Source organism: Cupressus sempervirens, chromosome 4 (genome assembly GCF_028749045.1).
Source record: "Cupressus sempervirens isolate cs-2001-9-10 chromosome 4, ASM2874904v1, whole genome shotgun sequence".
Lineage (NCBI taxonomy): Eukaryota > Viridiplantae > Streptophyta > Pinopsida > Cupressales > Cupressaceae > Cupressus > Cupressus sempervirens.
The window spans coordinates 823,811,430-823,835,063 of NC_143121.1; the positions used below are offsets into that span (position 1 = coordinate 823,811,430).

A 23,634-nucleotide genomic window follows, 5' to 3' on the forward strand; every position below is an offset into this window, starting at 1 on the left:
AGAAGCCACCGATCCATCCAACTTCCAAAGGTCAAAGATCCAGGAGTTTTCAACGACGGGTTCCATCCTAAGGTGTGCATCGAAAAAACTCCAATCAAAGATCGCCAGAGTTGAAGAGTTGACAGAGATGCATGATTACTGGATGATTCAAGCTGATAACATCATTATCCTAGGTGTCAATGAACTGAATAATGTAACTGATGCAATGAGAGCATATAGAGCTAAGGTTGTGACCCCAAAGAAAGTTTGATGCTCTGACACTTTCTGTGACAAGTGTCACCTTTTCTCTTTCTCAAATTCTACTATTGTAGTCATTTTTGGTGTTCTCCCCATAGGCTTAGACTCTATTATGGACAATGACTTAGTGAAGTACTATTTTTAGCATCTATCTGTTTAGAGATTCTCTGTAATGTAATCATCAAATGTAACTGGTCATCCTTAAGAGGCCTATAAATGTAACTTTTTGAGAAATTAATAAGATCGACAAATTACTTTCTGGGCAAACCCCTGTAGCTGGAACTACTGTGTGAGACTCTGAGTCTACATTTTAATTTTGCTGTTCATTTAGTTTCTGTGTGGTACTTGGGATGAAATGTGCTGTAAATGAAAACTGAAAGATTGCAAATAAACTTGGTTTTGTTTCTTTCATTTCAATAGATTGTAAGCTTTACTTTCTTCTCTACAGTATTACTTTATTCCCCTATTCTGTACGTGTTAGTTCCTATGCATTTCATTGTTGTATGAGAAATTCGAGATTTGGTTAATGAAGCAACTCAGTAGGAAACAATCCGGGTATTGTCAAATCTCAGTTACTTGAGCAATTTGGGCATTGTCAAGTTAATCATTCTTTCACCTCTCATGCAGTGGTAGATAGTCTTGCATTGTTACAATCTTACATTCAAAGGTAGAATAGATTGCATTTTAGGTGTTAGATCTGAAAGTGGCCTAGATTGTTTGAAGTTATAGGCAATCTAGTTATACCTCTTCTGCTCTCTAATTAAGAGCATACCCCAAAATCTAAAACAAATTCATTGCAAATCTTTGCATCATAAGGGAGTTGTACCTTTCAATTCAAGGGTCTCTGATAGATCACTATATTGACCCTTTCTGTCGTTAATTGTTTTGTTTTCCATTACCATTGGGCACATCAAGAGTCGAGGTACAAACCAAGAAATCAAGGAAGACAAACAATTAACCAACAACCGCTAATCCAATAGGGTCAATGATTGACACCCAAATTCTAAAATCCTTCAGTTACTCTAAGTAGCATTGATGGGTGTGGAATTCACTATATAATGAAATTTGTGCCTAAACTCAAAGTCCACCCAAGCTCAATGTGCATCCTGGAGCGCCAATTGTACTATGACAAGGAACAACATCAAGTTGCAAAACCCATCATTATGCCCAAATAGCAATCAAGAACACTAATTCTATAGTACCAAGGATTCTCCTCAAACATAAAAATTCCACCACAATGTCCTAGAGTGCTAGTTCTCTGCAAGCAAGGAGTGATGCCCAAGTTTAAAAACCAAAGTCAATGCTTCATATGTGCTCATGAGCGTCATTTCACTATGTCAAGGAATTTTTCAAAACTTCAACTATGTCTAGTTAGTGCTGTTAGTGAACAGATTTGTCCTTAAAAAATAAATAACATTAAATGACTCACGATGTCCAGAAAGAAGAATAAAGAGCACTAATAGTTGGAGAAGATATCATTGGATTGATAACTTTCCTTTAAATTTTAGAGGTAAGACTCCCACTTAGGGTATGCAATGAATGGAATTAGAAATTATGCCTTCAACTAGAAGGCAAAGAAGGCTGACAACCATCTATACATAGCCATGAAATAGATGTGAATTTACAGATTTATAAACAAGAGGATATTAGAGTAAAAGGCATAAAATCCTTGTCCAAATGCCCACGAAAGAAGAGGGAAAAGATTGGATAATTTGCTTTCAGACGTATGAATAAATGAGAGATCAAAGTCTTTACAACAAATGCTCACATAACTAGAATGCGCAAGAAAGTATTATAAGAATAACTGGAATGACTCATAGGCCAAATTACAATAAAAAGAAATACACACAAACACACAGATCTGAAATATATTTCTTCCTTTCTCAGAATGCAAATAGAATTACTCAAAATCATCTAATTTCTGTACAATGATTATGCCCAAAAACAGAAAAATGCATTCTTCTTTTCCCCTCTTTTCAGTAGAAAATCCTAAAATTTCTTCTTGCTGCAACGTAACTTGCCAGCAAGAAAAAGAAAGAGCTAGAGAGAGCCTCTCTTTGAAAGTTTTTACAGTAAATATTTGCCCTTGGCTTTTCAGTTGCTTGTAACTGATTCTTGAAATCATTATTAAATTTTGTTTTAAACCTCTTTCACTTCCTGTGAGATTTCTGTTTATCAACTGATTTAAAACATCTTTAAAATGTTTTAAATTGCTGCTCTCAAACTGATTCAAAACATTATTAAAATCTTTGTAAATTAGTAAATATAAAAGAGTGAAAATGTTTAATTTTTCTTGCAGTCACTTTTTAATAAATTCACTATGGATTAACCTGGGGCTGTAAACATTTGTGAGCACGTATGCTATTTAAAATTGCAGATGTGTTTTTAACCATTGTTGAACAGCTTGCCAAATTAAGGTACTTCCTTTGTAAACTGACTCTGCCAACCATATTGCTGTACTGAAAAAATATTAAAATAATATATCATATGAGGTCATATCGTCAGAAAATTAAATATATGAACCTTTAAGGCCAAAATATTAGGTGGGTTGTCGTCAGATTTAAATACTCAACAACTTTGTTTGGATGCTTTTTTTGATTGACGAACATGTATGCAAATTTTGACTGTGACGTTGAACCATTGAACCTTTGAACCTTGGGGTTCAATCAAAAGGCTCAATGTTACAAATTTTGCCCAGAATATGCTTTTTCTCTATTACTTCGTTTCATTCATCACTTTGTTTATATGCTTCCATGTGTGATGAACCTTGAAATTCGAACCAAAAATAGGTAGGATGGTTCAAGTTCAATATCTACCAATCTGCAAGTCTGAACCTTTAAACTGTGATTCTGAACTGTTAAACTCTCTGAATTAGCTGAACTTTTTGAACCAACTGAACTTTCTGAACCCTGGTTCAACAATCCCTTCGATGTAATAACCCCTGCTGGTTATGACCACAATAATTCTAATTTTCTTCACTATTCAGTCATTTGACATTATGTCAAACACTTGGCAAGCAAACTTATTACCATTGGATATGCTGATAGATTTCAGATTTTGTACATTTTTTTTGCTTGTGTTAATACTTTGGATTTTTATATATATAAATATAAGAAAGAAATGACAGTGCTGAAAATATGTTAACAATCAAATCCAATGTACTCAATTCATAAATGATCATCAATTTTTGCCAACTACATTATGATAGTTCTGCACATAGAGTAAATAGCAGCCAGTTCTGAAATGAAATTCAAGTGAAATCTTATTCATAGGATTTTAATAACCTTACACAAGAGTCTTAACAAGTAATATGAAACCTGAAATTCCCAGCTATAGTCAACTTGAGCAATAATTCCAACGCCAGTCTCACAGATCCAATTTCGAACTCTATCAATTTCTACAGCAGTTTACAAAAATTTCTCTTCCATAGATCAACAAGATACCTCTAGAAAACAATCTCCTTAGTCACAGATTAAACAGTAGGAGAATTAGCAAATAGTTTTACCACAACAACTATTTGCAAAGCAAACCCTGACTAAAATCTCAGATCTGAATCTACCATATTTTAGCTGTAGATCCAATGGGACAACTCAGAATTCAAATCCTTATACTTCAGCAAGGGCACAAAAATCAGAACTCAGAAAAAGCTACAAAGACATCAAAAAAAAAGAAAATATCCAAGCATCTTTTCCTCAACAAATGGGCTTGTATTTATAACCTCTAAATTCCTTTTTGTTGCCAAAATGTAACTTCACTCAAGAAGCTTCACCACACAACATTAATTAGGAGCTTCCATTAGATTCTTTCTCTTGATTTGGCTTAACTAATTAATAAATGACACTTTCCAATGGTAACTCAACTCTCAACTTAAGTGAAATTATAAAGTTAAATTATAACTTTATAATAAGTCATTTAATAATTAATAATAATTTGGCCACTAAAAATATAATAACTCCCAAAATATTCATCATTTATAAATGTCATCTAAAATAGGAGTCATACCTATTATTTCTCCATGTGACCAAATGCACTTTCCAAAAATAGAAAGGGTCCATCTTGATCAACACCAATTTACCACAAATAGTAAGTACACAAAACTTAGCCCAAACGAAGTCCGATCTGAGCCAAACGAAGACTAACCTGTAGCTTACTGAGATGTGGAGAAGATAAGACCCTCCCAAGCAAAGCCATTGCCATAGAAGACTCTCTATCCACAATAATTAGCCTACAAGGATCACAATAATAGGCAAATCCCTAAAACTCCAATGCTGGGAAAAATGGGGACATTACATTCGAATGTTGCCTCTTTATAAAATACCATCTTCATATAAGATTATGAGCAAAATCATTGATCAAGAGTGCAAATTTCACTTTTGATCATTATAAATAAGATGAGGGGCTTGACTGTAAAAATATAAATTGGGGGACTATAAGTGGGCTAGTAGTGCCCATGGAGAAAATTGAAAGAGGTGGATGAAAAATGGATGTATCAAAGATCCAAGGTATTATTGCAAAGAACATTGGAAAATTGGTTAAGTGTCAAAAATCCATTGCCATGTTTAATTCGTGCTCAAGAAAGCAATTGCAAGGAATAAATGAAATTTGGCTAAATATGGGAATTCCCTCTGCAAACCTCAAATGGGCCAATAAAAGATAGGTGACTAGGGCCGTAAAATTGAAGGAGATATTTTGTTGAAATATGGCATCTTGACAAGTTAGGGAATGAAATACATAAGTGCAAGAAAGATCTAGGATGAAGAAATCTAGTTAAAAGAAGTATGAGGAAAACATGACAAATCTAGTTCAAGGCATTCAAATTGCAAAACTCTAGTTCCAAACAATCTAGCTCAAGGCATTCAAGGTTCAAGACCTACATCTCAAATTTCCTTTAGAAGTCAAAGACCATAGGCAATCCTGTGTGAGAAATTCCAGAATGATATAATTGTTGGTGTGGGGGTCCAATCCATTTCAAGAAGGTGAATTCCCGAACAAGTTCATGGAGGGAAGAAAATAATCAAGAAGAGATAGTTTCAATAGAGTTAGTCAACATTAGGACCTTGGGTCACAAAATGATGGAGTTAGAGAATATTGCTCATGGAGAGTTACCACATTTACAGGGCACCAACATGCTAACATGGTGCCCAATCATTGTCATAGGCTAATTATGGGTTTTCAAGTCAACATGTCCATATTTGGTGCATTTAGAGAGAGGAGTCAAGCATAGGCTATTTTGGGCAAAAGGGTGGTAATCTTGCCTCATTATGGGTTCAACTTTGACCACTGTCCCACTAAATGGGTGACCCTCTTTTGATAGGCCTATGCGGACCCACTTATTTATGATGGAATCTCTCTCCTTGACCTAACTCTAATTAGGGTTGAGGTGGTAGAATTTGCACCCTTGATGTTGTTTAAATTGAGCTACACATTATAATTTCAAAACATATAGAAAGGCCCCGCCTTTTGATTTTTAATCATAGATTGAGAGATAGATAGTTATCTCATAGTTAATGCATTAGAAGTGAAGAACTCTTTATCCTTAGAGTAGTAAGATAGGAGGACAAGACATGGTTGTAAGACTTGGAGAAACAAAAAAATGATTTTATTGACGATATGACAGATTCAAGTTTATTTCAACTTTATGGTGTTCTTCCAATTTCTGAATTGTTAGATAAAGTACTTTGATTTCAGTGGAGAATGTAATGGTTTTTGATGAATTTCCAGGGCTCATACTTGTTTCATGAATTGAGATTAGGGGAGATTGTTGGTGATTGTTGAGTTGGAACCATTGCTGACATGATAGTATGTTCATAGGTTTTGTCGTTGATGTCAAAATATGTTTAGTAGTTGCAAGAAAAATTTAGATCTGTATGTTGTAGGCTATTGATCAGTAAAGTGTTGTTACATAAAGTACTTTGATTTCAATTGAGAGTGAAATGGTTTTTGATGAATTTCCAGGGCTCATACTTGTTACATCTATTGAGATTAGGGGAGATTGTTGGTGATTGTTGAGTTGGAATCATTGTTGACATGATGGTATGTTCACAGGTTTTTTCATTGATGTCAACATATCATCTGTAATTACAAGATAAACTTAGATTTTGTATGTTGTAGGCTATTGATCAGGACAGTCTAGACAATGTACGAGAGTCGTGAGGATGTAAGCATGGATTTGTGTCGCAGGGTGAGTGTAGACCTTATGTCTATGGTTGCAACTTCTTTTTTTCTGATATGAGTGAGCTACAAATGATTTGGTGAAGACCAGTTGCAGGGCAGTGGTAGGGAATTACGCCAGAGGCAGTTGCAGTGTTTTGGGTAGACCATGAGTATGAGTTGGACATAAGGTTTGCGAATTTTGAGAATGTTAGAAGACTTGGTTGTGTGTGTGTGTTCAGATTTGTTGGTCACTTGGTTCATGTTGGATTCATTGCTAGTGTGGCATGTGGAATATCTTTCTGGTAGATAACAGGATAGCGTAAAGTGTTAATTAATGTAGCGAACGTTGAGTATGGAACATGATGCATACCTTATGTATTGTAATTATTGTATATTTGCTTAAGAAGTCATGTATGCCTTAGCATGGGTTTATTCATTTAATTGTGCATTTGAGAAGTCTTAATAGGCCGAACTGATTGTTTATTTGTAACTTGTATAAAGGAAAGTAATTTCCTCCATTTGTAAAGTATGGAATGATTGTTATGTGTGTGAGCCTTAATGCTTGGGTATTAGAGAAAAGTTGAAGGATTATTAGATTCTTTGAGAATAGGTATGAGTGGAATCTATTATCATTACTAGTTGACTTTAAAGGAACTATAAAGGCAATTGAGTTGTCGATCAGTTAGTTCAACAAATGTGGATTTAACCTTTCCTCTATCAGACAGTGAGGCTCTTGAAGGTGGGTTTAACCTTTATCCTTTGGGCAGTGTGTTTGGATAGTGAGCCTTTTAGAGGCTCTTGAAGGTGGGTTTAACCTTTATCCTTTGGGTAGTGTGTTTGGGTAGTGAGCCTATTGTTCTCATCAACTCCTAACAGGGTTGTTAGCCTTTTAGCAGGGGTTCAGTTCTTTAACAAGGACTTGTCTTTTAACAGGGCTAGATGCACCAAATGCATTGTATTGACTCCTTAGAAGGTCAGATACTTTAACAGGGATATTTATTTATTAGTACATGATCTAGTGGGTATCATCCCCAACAGGGTTTTTCCCTCAACAAGGTTTTCCTCGAGAGCAAAATTGTTTGTGTTTATGGTGTTGACTTTCTTGTTATTGTGCATTGTTATATTGTTGATTGGTGATCAGTTTGTTAAGTTTGAATTTCATAGTTATTACTCACAATTGATTCACCCCCGTCGCCACCCCTCAATTGTGAGGTGTGAACTTTGGTTAATAACAAATCTTGTCAATTATAAGTTGCAATGTAAAGTTAGATTGAGCTCCTATTACATGGATTCTTAACTTTGATCGTTAAATGTGCATTGTTGATTATGCTGGTGTAATCTGATATGGTTTTTTTTTGCATGATCCTCGGAAGATGACATTAGTTTATCGTGGAATTCATCCTTTAAAGCACCATCCATTGATATCATTTTCCTTAGATATAGAGTAGATTTCTTTCACGCTTTCCCCTTTTACTTTCAGTGCATTTTTAGTTGTGTTGTTCAAGGAAGAAGCATTACAAGATAGCAATATCTGATTCTAAAAGCACAGATCTGTATCTTGATTCTTGATAAATATTAGTCACGTGTTGTTTTCCCAACGTTCAGATCGAAAATTAAAAGCAACATCTTTTGGAAACTGCATGTTACTACTCTATGTGCAAATAAAAATATTATAGATTTTGAAATGTTCACTTTTCTATTTTTTTGTAGGTTTCAATGCACCTGTGGCTGGATGCTTTTTTGCTGTGGAGTCAGTTTTGTGGCCGTCATCAGCAGATTTATCTACTTCACTCACAAATACAACCTCGATGGTAATACTTAGTGCTGTAATTGCATCTGTAATTTCACAAGCCGGCCTTGGCTCGGATCCAGCTTTTACAATTCCCACATTTGAGTTCCGTTCTCCAGCAGGTAACTTTCCTATTAGTTGTTTGTCATGCCAACATTTGAAAAAATGGCCTCATAAGAATTGTTTTCCCTCATTTTGAAAGAAAAATGGGCTGAATTCTTAAGTCATGGGAATATCTCAATTCTATGCTTTTCCTTATCCAATAAACTACTTGTTTGCAGAGCTTCCATTGTATGTATTACTGGGGATGCTATCGGGATTGGTTTCAGTAGCATTAACTAGGAGCACAACATATGCAATGATGGCTTCAGATGCACTGCTAAAAATTACAGGAGTTCCAGCTGCATTTTTGCCACCTTTAGGAGGCATATCTGTGGGTTTGATAGCACTAGCATATCCTGAAGTTCTTTATTGGGGATTTGAAAATGTTGACATCTTGCTGGAATCACAACCATTCGTAAATCGTCCTCCTGTTGATCTATTGCTTCAGTTGGTTGGAGCAAAGATACTAGCAACATCTTTAAGTCGTGCATCAGGACTTGTGGGAGGGTACTACGCCCCTTCTCTTTTCATTGGTGCAGCATTAGGCTCTGCGTATGGAAAACTTGCCAGCTATGCTGTGAGTCACGCGAACCCAATGCTTCACCTGGACGCATTAGAAGTAGCATTGCCTCAAGCATATGCACTGGTATGTCACTGTGTGGTGTATTCTCTTTTTATAACATTTTGTGATGCCTTGAAAACATCTAATAAAAAAGTCAATGAAAATTGAAGGGTGTGACACACACTTTTTCCCTGGAGTTAAACAACAAGTCAAGATAGTTTGGGGCAACACGTATATGTATCTTTTATGTAGCGATGGGAAATGCTATAATCAAGAACATATGTTTTCACAACCTTTGTTATCTTCATTAATTTTATCAAAATTAGATTAGTTGGATTGCATCATTGACAAAATGTTATCAAGCTTTTTTTCTATGGTGAAATTAGGTTGCCATGTTCCTTGGATATTATATTCTTTTGCTAACTAAATTAGACATTGGAATTTCTGAAAATAATCAAAGATCAAAGATATCTTGTGACTTTCTTTTTAAAGTTATTAGCTACTTTGTAAAGGATTTGAATTGAATATTAGTAAGGACCTATGTTCCTCAACATATCTGTGATTGAGACAGCAGGGAACAGAACATATAGATATTAATGTCTGAATGTTTGTATATGTATATGTATGCATGTTTGTTTGTGTGCAAGGGTGTGTGTGTGTTGAGGGGGGAAGTGACTGATACAAATTCAAATACTTACAAGCTTACTACATGATTACCATCCTCATGTCCTAGAGATGCCATAGCGGATGGCAACCTGGGGTTTGGAGTCAGATGAGTTACTATGCAACCCTGATTAGGAATGTTTTCCTTATCAGCATGCTGTTAATTCTGAAAAAACATTACAAATTTTTGAGAGGAAACCACTAATACCATGAAAACAACTTAGTTTGCTGAATAGAAGAAAATATTTAAATATTGAATAACTTCAATTCTCTTCATGTAAATTTGACATTACAAAAACTCAATATAGACCATAATTTGACAAAATGAGAGTAATTTTAGTTTATGAATAAATTAGGATAGAGATAAACCTCAGCCAATTAATAATTTAGGATAGAAGAAAATTTATTTATGTTTCGTTTTGACATTGATTGTGTGATTGGGTGGTTGTGTTGGTGTTTTATGTGGGTGATTGGATGAGTTAGATGGGCTGCTAATGCTATTTAAAGCTAATTGAATGGATGTTTTGAAATTCTAGGCAGCTGTTCCCTTCATTTTTGAATCCAAAAAGCAAATAATAACTCAGACGAACCATGTAAGAAGCTCGAGGTAGATAAATAGGGTTTAGGGTGGTTTGGTTGAGTTGAAGACCTTGGTAGTCGGGCATAGTAATCTCCAATCACTGGGTATGGCAGTATCTTGGAAAGAAGACCAGATTGTTGCTATTTGATCCATGAAGCAATGTAAGAAGTGGTAATTAGAAGGGCAAATTGATGGTCATAGCTAGGAAGCCCAAATGTTTGAGCATTCCTACATAGGGTACATGCTTGTGAGCTATGCACCGAGTCTAGATGTGCATGCATTGGTATGTCTGAGAGCACAGTTAGATGCACACACAGGGAACCTATGCGGCTGTGGCCAAAAAGCAACTTGAAAACACATTAATTTTTCTTTTCTTTTCCTAAACCCTAAAACAACTCTTTATGAGGCTATTCAACCTAGAAACATATAATTTTGTTTGCTCTTTCTCTCAATTCATTTTGTCTCCACTTTGGAATTTCAAAGGTAGGTGGTTTTTTCGAAAGAGGATCATTTGTGAGTGCCAAATAGCTTACACAAAGGAGAGTTAAGAATCTAAGGTAAGCATTTAACCCTATTCTTTATTCTTTTAAAGATTTGAAGTTTTTTATTAAAATTTGGTTTAAGGAAAAACTAGTTTAACTTTGTGTTATGATTGTTACATCCCCAATTTTTGATCTTTTAAACATAATGTCATAGCCGTTGTAATGGTTAGTTAGATACTCTTGATATCATGATCGAGTGAAATGGAAGTTATGGTTACCGAATTGATTCATTGGAAAATTAGTTGATTTCTGTCATTTTGGCAAAATGAATACTTATATTTTAATATGAAGATTTGTGGTGGATAGCCGTTGTGATAGTTATCAGTTATATTATTTTATTGATATTTTAAATTTAAATGGAGGAACATGTTATTATTGTGGAAAAATGCATTTTGGTTGTAGGAGCAGACGAAGGGGGAGAAGCAATGGTAAACAGGATTCAAGGAGTGGGGCACCAATTTAGTCCATCTTCACATTATCAGGTATGGGCTCTAACTACCTTGGTGAAGGATTTAACGACTAAGCAACAGAGTACACCTTGGACAATCATGAGCTACTTGGTCAACTTTATAAGAAGAGAAATAATATACCTTTAATACCATAAAAGAACTATTGCCTCTTTTCATTTTTTAGACTATGTTTGAGCTCACCATTATAGATTTCTCATATATCTATCTATCTATCTATCTATCTATCTATATATGATTCCACCATGATACTCTAATAACATCTATGAATTGTACTTACATGTATATATAAGTACATGCGTACGTGACTAGAGAGAATATAATGATAAAAAGAACCTATATGTACTCTCAAAATTACATACACATAGATATATATAGGTAGGTACCATCCTAGAAAAGTTATCAAAGGCATGATGAGATAATATTATATATATATGTACATATATATATATATATATATATATATATATATATATGTATATATATGTACATATATGTATATGTATATATATATATATACATATATATACATATATATATATATATATAAAACCATTATATTGTGCAAAGATTATGTAGAACTATATATATATATATATATATATATATATGTTTCAACATGAGCGTTGCCACCCTTAGCGGCATTTTCTTTTTAAAAATTGAATTCATATATTCTTGTAACTGTAGGTCGAGTACTTTTCTTGTAATCGCAGTAGGGAGACTATATTCCATCCCCGCGGTAGGGAGATCTCTCTCTCCCTCGTGCGTTCTTTCTCTCCTTTCACACGATTCTCTTAAACTCTTGTTGTTCCTCTGTTTACTTCAGAGCATATAACAGAAATTCAATACCAAGCCGCTTGTTTGGAGCTGTAGATTTCATAGTGGCTGTTCCGCACCAACACCTGGTATTATATCTTCTTCTATATCTAGGTCACATATTTTCCCTCATGTCATTTGCATTGTGAGTAATGCATTTTCGATTGGTCACGTATTTTCCATCATGTTAGTCACATTGTGAGTAATGCATTTTCGATTCAAGAAAGCTTCATTTTTTTTTCGAATGCATTGTTATCATTGAGTATTGAGCACGATTAGCATTTGAGAGGCTACGGCCTACTCCGTATTTCACACTCTTGTTTTGATCAGCTGTTTACATAAGCATTGACTGCTATAAATTTCGGAAAGGAATGCCCAGCCAATGGAATCATATAATGCTCTATGATGTGCAAAATCTGCCTTGCAATAACCTCTATTTTTTTTGCTACTTGATATGTACCAGTTGTGTATGATTTTCGACATAGTTCCACAAACAATCTTCTGATTTAATGGAATCTCAGGACTATCAGCAGTCTCTTAGGAAGCACCCAAGGCTGATTAGAGTCAAGTATAAATGAGTGAAGAGGAGAGGAATCCTCCAAGAGAAAGGAAGATAGAACTATTAATCAATGTCTTAAATATTTGATCAATTTAAGAAGGAGAATTGCATAAGTCCAAATCAGCTTATGTTTGTCCAAGATGTAATCGGTTGTCAAGTCGAGCGGTGGTGATCGGATTCTCTAATAACCACCTAAATCCTTGGCCAAGGTAGTATAGAGGCATGATTTCCATAAATGATCACTAGAGGTCGAGAGTGCTAGCTGACAGAGGAAAGGTTGACGGAGGTATCCCTCAGCCTTGTCTGTTGCTTAGTCGACACTCTAACACCGGTATGCTCAAGTTGGCAGGACTATGGTGCCCCAGTCTATCCTGGGGTAGGGAGGGCCTTTCTCGTAAGAGATTGTGTGGGGATATTTTAAGGTCCGTGGGTGGGAGGTTAAGCCTATGTCAATGCTTTTCCTCTTTGCCAGATGCCAAGACTTGAACAACACATTGTTAGTTAATTCAGTTATCTCAGTATGTATCCTAAATCTTTTACTTGCACGTGCCTTTATATTACTTGAAATTTATAGTCGTAGATGTGGTTGAAATGATTCGTATTTTTAAAATTGAAATCGTAGAAATCAGTTAAGAAAGTTAATTTAGTTATCTTCTATGTTCCCCTGAGTTTTCGGTACGGGGACGATAGGGGACGATGGGACGGGTTTCCGGGACGGCAAATTTTTTTGGCGATTTTGGGGACGGGGGGATGGCAAACGGGGACGGCTATATATATAGTGAAATTTTAAAATATACATTGAAATTTGCAAATATACATGTCATTCATATGAAACTAAGCACAAAGCATGTCATTTAAACACTATAGAACCATAACATACAACATTAGAATGCCATGTAGGAAATAATATTCGATTTCAGTACTCAATTGTCAAAATGCATATCAATATCAACAAACAATATCATAATGATAAACATGATAAATCTGAAAATCTAAATTTAAATCTAAACATAAAGCTATACGCCCAAAGGCTAGAGGGTTGCCATAAAGTAATAAGTATCAATGTATCATAAGCATGTTGACATTCAACATAAAAAACATAACACAGAAAAATGAAGCAGACTACTGCTCCTATTCTGCCTCTACTGGATTTGGAGGGGTGGGGCCCATCTCGGCAACCTAGTAAGGAACATTGAAATTATTTTTTAATATTCACTTTTTAATTTTTTTGCATTAAAAAAAAGAAATTAAAAAAAAACTGGGGATGGCTGGCCATACCCGGTACGGAAAGGGGACGTCTAGGCATCCCTTTTTTTCCCCAGCCGTCCACGTCTCCTGGTAATTTGCCCTTTTTGGGGACGGGTGGGGGACGTCCCCTACCCATCCCCCTGTCCCTAGGACATCCCCGTTTTCGAAACTCTTGGTTTTAGGCCGGGTACGCATCCTCGGGGAACATAGGTTATTTTTCATATGAAATGGATATAATTGTTGTTTAATTTAAGATTATAGTTATGATGTATTGTTTCTCAATTGCTTCATGTCATTCCATTATGATATTCAATTATAATCCTAGAATGTGTACTTATTTCCAGCTTAGCAAAAACGGTATGTTATGATAATGTTTGTGCATCTTCCTTGCAGTTGAATGCTTGCATTTATTATTATTTTTCTAACTTAAAATTATATAAATTCTTATAATAGGAGAAAATGAGAGTGCAAGAATGGTGAGTAGTCAAAGTTTAGTGCTTGTGAAAGGAAGGAACATGTTCAAAATTGATAAAGGATCTAGATTATGGAGACATATGACAAGGATTGATCAATTTCCAAGGGGTGGGGAATATATTTAAAAAAAGCTCGCTGGATGCTTGACTTGACCTCGAACCCCACCGAGGAATAATGGTGAGTGGGCAATACTTCCTTGATCGGTCACCACAAACTAACAATCTCCTTTATCGACTATTTTTTTGTGGGCCGACATGTTGTAATTATTCTAGCCCTAAATTTTGTAAGCGGCAAAAAGCTGGTATAAAATGGATTAGGGTTAGGGATTTCATAGTGTGATGAGATGGTAGCTTCTTCCGGTGGTATTGAGCTGTAAGGGATTATAGATTGTAATCAAGTTGTAATCGTTGGATAATAAAAATATTGGACTTGTTGTTTGGTGGACATAGTCCAAGGATTGGGTGAACCACATTAAATCTTTGTGTTTTGTGTTCTCTTCTATCTGCTTTATTATTTTTTAATATTGGATAATTTGCATGTAATTTTTATTTCTGTCTCATTAATCCTAACAGTGAGTGATGATGAAGCTTAAGAAGCTATTTCAGGAAATGAGAAATCCATATTGAACAAGGAGAGGAAAGATTCTTGAGAGCCTTAACTAGGGTTAATGGAAAACCATATTTCGATTTGTCTTATTCTGATGGTAAGCTAGTTTTAAATGAATTGCTTGATTGGATTACCAAGATGGAAAAGTATGAGAGTATCAATGTAGATAAGAAGATGTAAATTGCTAGCACTAAGTTGAAGGACATGCATCCATATGGTGGGAACATTTGTAAATAGACAGACCGAGAAGAGAGAAGTACAAGATCAAATCATGGGAGAAGATGGTAAATAAATTGAAGGGTAAATTCTTATGTGGTGATGATCAAGTAAGCTTGCTGAGTAAAATGTTGAACCTTAAGTAGGAGTATACTATAAATGAATGCACTAAAGAATTCTATAGGTTGGATATCATATCTATACATATGGATGATGAGCTTGAAAGAATTGCAAGATACTTGAATGGCTGGAGGACATCTAGTTAGGATGACATTATTTTGCTCAAGATAAAAACGATTTCAATTTTCTTTGAAGGCAGAAATTTTGTCATAACTAATGCAGATGTTGTTGAAAGCGTTGTGGTACAGGTTTGATGACAAGAAGATCAATTGATGTCAACTTAGTGATGTGCTGGTTGACAGTGTTTCAAATGAGCTGATAAGTGTTTGAGTAGCTGAATCTAGTGTTGCGGAACGAATTGAAGTGTCTAGTTCTTATGGGAGACTTAGAGATGTTTCTATATGCTATATGTTGGTTCGCAGAGGTTCGCAACATGTGCAGAGAGCATTATAATTGAGTAAAGGTTGATAGAGAAACTAGAAGAACAAACTATGTCTGTAGTACATAATAAAGAAATGTTGTAATTAGAACTAGTTAAGCCTTGTTGGGTTGGGGTAGTTAGGAAGTGAGGGGATGCTTTAGTTGGTTTTCCCAACCAATCGACCATTATATAAGAACTTTGGAATATGAATGATGTACTCATGTTTTTGGTAATACATAAAGTAATAACATTTCCTCGCCATTCGGTATTCTGGTACTAGTAATGAATGTTATGCTGGTATAGTTGAATTTATGGTAAATTATTTTGTATATTGTGCAGTGATAACCATTCTACATTTTTGCGTTGTTTCCTAAGCACTTGAAAGTCATTGATTAGAAAGGATGGAGTAATGGGAAGACCCTTCCTACCAGGTATACAAGTAACAAACAATGACAGAGAAGAGGAGGAAATAACAAGAGAAGATCAGGTGACACGAGATCTGGTGGTGTCCTGGGAAGTTTCAATGGACCAATATGTACAGAGGGAAGCCCGAGAGAGAGCGGTTCCAAAGAGAATGGTACGGGACAAGATTTTGGTACCACCAACAATGTATGATCTACTTGGACAAATTCCTCAACTATTAGCAAGAAATTTGGTATGTGTGGAGGAAGAAAGAGCCAAAATGGAAAGAGAATGAAGAAGACAACAAGTGCTCCAACAGTTGGGCGAAAGGACACGGGAACTGGAGGAGCGTGACAATCCAAGGAAGATAACTAGGCACTAAAACAATTCATGCCCTCGCTTCCAAATAAATATCCCAAGAGACTGCTAGCAAAAGAAACTGAGGAAGAAGTTGCCCTGCGAGCTTTGTCTCCACTAGCAGGAGTAAAGACATCGCAAATTAAGGGGATTGGTGAACCACCCGCAGAGTATAAATCAAATCGAAGAAAGGTTGATGAAAAACACAATAGAAGGTATAATCAACTTGGCTATTTTGAAAACATTGGGAAGAAAGGAAAGGTGGAAGAATCCTAAATCCCTTGCACAAAGAGAACATCGCCAAGAAAAATGTTCCAGCTACATAGAAGGAGAATCAAAAGGGGAGCGAGATGTTACTGGACCACGAACCTTGGATTCTAGCCCACCAAGAGGGGTCATCTTAGCAGGAGGGCCGATGGGCATACTGGTAGGAGGGGGCATCCCGGTAGGAGAATGGCGCGAGATAAACAAAAACTCCCTAGATTTAATGGGGAAGGATCAGAGGACCATGCACCTCATTGGAAAACGTGTATAACTATATGGCAGGTCAATGGAGAAAATGATGCCAATGAATGGTTAAAAGCATTCCCAACCACGCTAAGAGGTATAGCTTTTGACTGGTATATAGACTTGGAGGCTGTGAAAACCACATGGAAGGACCTCCAAACCGCCTTCAAGGAGGAATTTAGACTGCTATGCAATAATGATGAGATAGTGAAATTTATATTACACGGCAAGGGAAAAATGAATCTGTTAGAGCACATAGGAGACAAGGAATTGATAGGGAAGTTGGATAGTGAACCTATCAAGGGATTGAAAAAGAGATGGGTCATTGAAGGGCTAACCCCATCCTTGAGAAGAAAAATGGAAATTGTACCACCATCATCCTTTGCTGATGTATGCACCTGCTCAATGGATATAGAAAGTGAGCACAAAACCTTCAAAGCCAAGAGGCATAGAAGTGAGAGTGAAAGTTCAGAAGAGAGTGGGGATGAATCTAAGACCATCCAAGTCCTAAGGAAAGATATGATGAGGTCAATGAAGGAAGTAATAGGAAGTAAGGAGGAGAAAAGAGAAGGGAGGGAACTATGGTGCACCAATTGCAAAAAAGGATAAACGAAAGGAACATGTCTACACAAAGCCTTCAATGACATCTGTTAGGTGTTAGGCCACACAATCAAGGACTGCCCCTACAATCCAAGAGAACGGAATGCGTAAGTATTCTTCACTCAAGGAGAATAATCCACACCGCCTTCCACCCCTCCACAAAACACAAATAGAGAAGTATCACTTAGAGGGTGTAGAAACAATAGGTAGGGAAGAAATAACAACAACAATAACACCAACAATAACAACACACTCGGGACAGCAGTCCACTATGATTTTAAAGGAAGACCCATGATTCAATGTAGATGATGCAACAAATGGGGGCATTTTGCATTGGACTGCCATAATGGAGGAATGTTGTGTAAATAGTGGATCGGGTAATCATGAGGATGCCAATTGCCCTAGACAATAAGGGGTGAACATGCTCGACATTGTAGAGCCAGAAAGCGAAGTATTAGCCATTATAAGAATGAAGGCCAAGAAACTTGTATATCCGGATGTAGCTACAGAGAAAGAAAGATTTCAAGAAGCCAGAAAGGACATTAGAGATAACATGGTAGCGGAAGGGGAAGCAAATACGGCTAAATGCCCAAATAACCAACTGGTACCAAACATCATGAAACGAATATTGGAGACCACCATTCCCATGAAAATTGTGGATCTATTAGAAACACTACCTCTGTTATAGGTAGCAATAACACAAGGAGCAAGTATCAAAGGGGTACCCTCGAAGGAGAAGAAAGAGGAAGCACAAGTCGAAAAAGAGACCAACACACTATTCACCATAGGAATAGGGAGGACACTCAGAGTGGTCGAAATGGAGATAATGGGATGTAAGCAATCAAATACTATTGTTGATGGAGGTTCCGGTACGAACGTCCTACCTGAGGAGACTTGGAAGGTACTAGGGAAACATACACTTTGGCCACTCATATTCCAACTGCTGGTTCGAGACCAACATGTAATTAAGCCAATAAGAACCTTGATGTATCAAAAGGTACTAATTGGTACATAGAAGTTTCTCCTAGACTTTGTGGTGATTACCCTGTAGAAGAAAGGGTATGATGCGTTGTTGGTGAGAGGATGGCTAGTCACAGCAAAGGCCACCCACAATTGGAAGAGAAATACCCTGTCCATAGAGGTAGATGGAAGAAAGTACACAACATATCTAAGGAACCAGTCTGTAAGTTAGGATTTGACATCCAATTTAGAGGCAGAGGGAAAAGACGGGGAAGGAGTGGAACTAGATGGAGGGCTCCAGCTTGTGGAGTGCTCAGAAGACAAAACATGCTCTCTCAATGGGTTGTGCCATTGGTAGATGGGAGACTACAAAGCATTTCAGCTAGAGTGTAATATGTTGCAAATCCAAGAGTCCGAATCAGAAGAATAAAGGTATCTAGAGGGATATAAGGAGTATAGGGAGAGTACAACTACTCTCAATAGTAAACCAACACACATATTTAGCGAAACCGAGAAAGTGGAATAAGAGGAGGCCAAGCTGCAGACTATGAACCTAGGGGTAAAGGACCAACCCATGGAGATCCTCATAGGAGATGACTGTGATCCTCTATTGAAGGTAACAAATTTTAAGATTTTTCTTGAATACAAGGATGTATTCGCATGGATGTACAAGGACATGAAAGGAGTACTAGCAGAGCTGTGCTCCCATCGAATACCACTCATACCACAAGAAAGACCAGTGCGTATGCAAATGATCATATCGGATGGACAAGAACTATGCAGCCAAGGTGCAAGAAGAAATCACAAAAATGCTGGAGGCAGGGATCATATTCAAAGTACAAACTAGTGAGTGGGTATCTCCTGTAGTTATATCATTGAAGAAGATGTGAACCAAATTCAGACATGCGTGGACTTTAGATGCCTGAATGCAGTAACTATAAAAGACTCCTTCCCAATCCCTTTGACTAATAGTATCCTAAAAGAGGTGGTTGGCCATGAAACGTACTCCTTCATGGATGGGTTTTCAGGATATAACCGAATCAATATTATTGAGGAGGATAAGCTGAAAAACACATTTGTAGTTGAAGACTAGGTGTATGCTTATAACAGGATGTTGTTTAGGCTATGCAGTGCACCATCCACCTTTCAAAGGATCACATTGCATATCTTTGACAATATGTCTATAGGGAATTTCAGGTCCTTCCTAGATGATTGGTCAGTTTATAGTGGAAAGGAGCACATCCTCAAGGTCATTGGTGAATGCATGGATTGGTGTCAAAGGGAAAGGTTGGTTTTGAATCCCAAGAAATGCAGATTTATGGTTCCACAAGGAAAGCTTCTTGGCCATATAGTGTGCAAGGAAGGGTTGAAAAACGATCTTCACAAGATTAGGGTCATTCTAGATATGGAAGCTCCAACAGATATAAGTGTTGTCAAGTCCTTGGGGCACGTGGGGTACTACAAGATATTTATAAAAGGATTTGCGGAAGTATCTCTACCTTTAGAAAACATATCTAGAAAAGAACGGTTTCGCTAGGAGGAAGAACAAGAGGAGTTTTTCTTGGAGGTCAAGAAGAGAGTAGTAGGTGCTCCGATTCTCATATATCCTGACTGGAGCAAAGAATTCCATGTCCTTGTGGACACCTCTAACTATGCAATAGGTGTCACTCTGGCACAAATTGGGACGGAAAGACTGGACCATCCAATGTACTTTGTAAGTAGTTTTCTATCAAAAGCGGAGTGGAATTATAGCACCACCAAAAGGGAAGATTTAGTTATGGTCTATGCAGTGCAGATTTTTAGACATTACTTGTTAGCTACTCCTTTTACATTTTTTGTTGATCATCAAGCACTTATATAGTGAACGAACCTGTGATTCAAGGGAGTGAGTAGGTGTCTAATCTTTTTGCTAGAATTTACTTTTAAAATCATAGTTCGACTAGGAAAAGGTCATGTAATTGCAGACCAATTGTCAAGAATCAAGTCAAAGGAAGCCTATGGAAGCAAGGTGAACGAGGACTTCCCTGATGCCCATCTATTTCAACTTCTTGTATTACCTCAGTGGTATGAAGGGATCGGGCAGTACCTATCAATTACTACCTTAGGGAAATGCTAGTGGCCGAGAAGAGAAAAATTGCACTCAAAAGCAGGACTTTCTAGTTGATCGAGGGATTGTTGTATAAGATGGGGCCGAATGAAGTATTAAAGAGATGCGTCATGGAGGAGGAAATTCCGGGAGTCCTTAGAGAATCCCACAAAGGCCTGACAAGAGGTCAAATGGGACTTGACACGACAACTCGAAAAGTATTGTTGGTTGGCCTTTGTTGGCCCACATTGTATGCAGATGCTCAAGAATGGGGTCTTGAGCTGTGATATGTGCTAAAGGGTAGGAAAACCCCCAAAAGGAGATTTAATGTTGTTGTTTCCATCACAACCACAAGAATTGTTTGAATGTTGGGGGCTGAACTTTGTAGGGCCCTTGCCTACTGGCAATAACCATAGATGCAAATACATAGTAGTGGCAACGAAGTATCTTACAATACGGTTAGAGGTACAAGCACTACTAGACAACATAGCTCTTAGTACGACCAAATTTCTCTATGAGGAGATAGTAACAAGATTTGGTATATCACTACAGTTAACGAGTGACAAAGGGGTGCACTTCGTCAATCAAGCAATTAGAACAATAACAAGTGAGTACAAAATTTTCCATTCTTTTCACAGTGTTCTGTCCCCTTTTTAGTGACATGTCATTTTCAGTGAATTTGCCTATCATGGACTCTCGTAGACAAATGATTTTGGTGAGAGAGTCATTCTGATGATTATTTGGGGATTGGATGATCTATTTTTCTCTTGGAGAGATGGGGTTTATCATATTTTTATTTTATGTGTTATGCGGGGCCAAAATATTATAATTTTTAGTTGAGTTGCAATTTTTATTTTATAAAGTTACTTTTTAAATAAAAGTGCATTATAAAGGAATTTCATAAGAATATTTTATGGACACTTCTAGAAGTTCTTAGTGGCTTCTTAGGAAAGTGAATAAATAGAGTGCTTGGCCTCTCTTTTGGATATCCTATGACTTGAGTTTACATAAATTTCTCTTTGAGCATTTGTGGCGCCATCTTGGTCTGCAGATTGTCATTTGATCATTAGGAATGGAGTCTCCTAAGGATTTTCATAACTTAGGAGGTGAAATATCCTTTGAAGGGTTACACTTTGGAAGTGGTATTCAACTACTTCAAGTTGGGCTTATTTGGACATTTTCAGCAGGGTTTGATTTTCAGCCCGCACATACATTTTTGCTCATATCTCACTGTTGGCTAGGAGTTTGATTTTTATTTCCTAGGAGAATTTTCCTTGGAGCCTGCGATTATTTCCATAGCATTTTTGGCACCTTTCAGCCCAACATTTATTTTTGCCAGGTGCCATACTAGTTCGTACATTTACGGTTGTACCTGCAGGTCGTACGGTCAGGAAGTTTGAGGGCAGGTTGGAGTTGCATTTTCATCATTTCGTCTTCAGCATTCAGTATCCAACATTTGCTCAATTCAGGTTCTTTCATTTCAGTTTGCAGTTGCAAGAAATTCTCAGTTGCATTCAGCCAGTGAGGGTTTTGTTTGTAATGTGCCATGTTGTAATGCTTTGAGTTGAAAATCGCATATCATATGTAAAAGCATTTGGTTAGCATTGAATAAATATATTGGCACTATTTTACATCAGCTATTTGAGGAGATTTGTTGCACAACAATTTCCTTTATTCAACATTACTTTCAGCAGTGTATTTAGTTTGCATGTCAAGTGTTTGACGAAATTTCACAGTTCAGTATTAGTGGTTATTAGTGGCCTATTGGCAAGGGCCATTACACCATCCTATTGGGTAAAGAATCTTTATGCATTCTTTATCTTTTGGGTATCACAAGTATTATACATGCAGGAGAGCAGCACCTAAAGGTGAGCAGGAATTGAGAGATATACTTACTATAGGTGAAAGACAGTCATAGAGTCCACCTAGAGTCCCCAGGACTAATGAGGATGAGGCTAGAAACTTCTTCAAGGCTATGGCTACTAGACAACAGGAGATAGTTCAGTCTATACTTGCATTGACTACTATGATGGAAAGAGTTGCTCAATCGAGGAATTGGGAACAGGGTAGGGGGACACCCGAGTAGGATAATAGGAGTGTAGCAAATTCATGGGGTGCTCCTAGGCATAGGTCATGGACTGCAAACAGGCCCACACATCCTACATTCCTTAGAGAGGCGACCCAGGAGGCAATAGAGGATGATATGCCAGAGGACTTTCAAGATGATCTTCGAGCTACAGATGTAGAATGGCAGGCACTACCTCCACATGTTCGTGAGTTGCTGAATTTTGATCGCTACCTGAGTCAGAGAAGAGAGCACACGAGGAGTAGCAGGCAAAACTGGAGGCCTAGAGGTCAGGATAGTGAGTTGCAGCGAGCTGCTAAGAAGCTCACCTTACCATCTTTCGACGACAGTGGACAGATGACGGCACAAGCCTGGATCCATAAGTTAGATACCTTCCTAGCATTGAGGCCTATGTCAGAGACGAATGCTATCAGGTATGCCACTTTGCATTTAGAGGGCGCAGCACATGATTGGTGGTCACATGGTATGGTCACGTTGCAGCATAATCAGGTGACATCGTATCAGGATTTTGTGGATAGATTGGTAGAGCGCTTTGATAAGAAAGACCTGGAGATCTTCCGTGATCTTGCACAACGAAGACAGACAAACAGTTTGGAGGTCTACATCAGTGAGTTTCAGATATTATCAGTGATGGTACAAGATGTGTCCGAGAGGAGGTTGGTTATACTGTTCACAGAGGGGTTGTTTGAACCTCTAAAGGGGTGGATCAAGGCATTTGATCCCCCTTCATTGCAGGAGGCTATGAGGAAGGCAGGAGCATGGAGCTCACAGCACCCTCCAGCAGGTTCACCTCCAAGAGCACTTCTTCATTCAAGGACAATAAGAAGTTTGATAAAAACAAGGGCAAAAAAGGTGACACCAACGGTAAGTCTACTGCACCTTTGGATATGGAGACATTGAATGACTTGCACGGGAAGAAGCTATGTTTTTACTGCAAAGGTCCCTATGATAGAGATCATGATTGTCCTATGAGGCTCAAGGGGAAGGCCAACAGGGTTATGTGGGCTTACTACGAGGGTTCAGATTCTGATAATTTTGGACATGAGGTTGATCATAGTGATGCAGAGCTCGAGGCAGAAGC

General features: G+C 37.3%; 1 protein-coding gene across 4 annotated transcripts in view; it reads left to right on the forward strand.

The window, feature by feature from the left end:
* CLC-E (chloride channel E) overlaps positions 1-23,634 on the forward strand; it is a 168,852-nt gene that overhangs the window by 48,320 nt on the left and 96,898 nt on the right. For all 4 annotated transcript variants that reach the window (XM_089827029.1, XM_089827030.1, XM_089827032.1 and 1 more), the window contains 2 exons: positions 8,101-8,301; positions 8,461-8,927. In XM_089827029.1, coding sequence (XP_089683155.1) covers positions 8,101-8,301; positions 8,461-8,927 — 668 coding nt within the window. The remainder of the gene's footprint in view (positions 1-8,100; positions 8,302-8,460; positions 8,928-23,634) is intronic.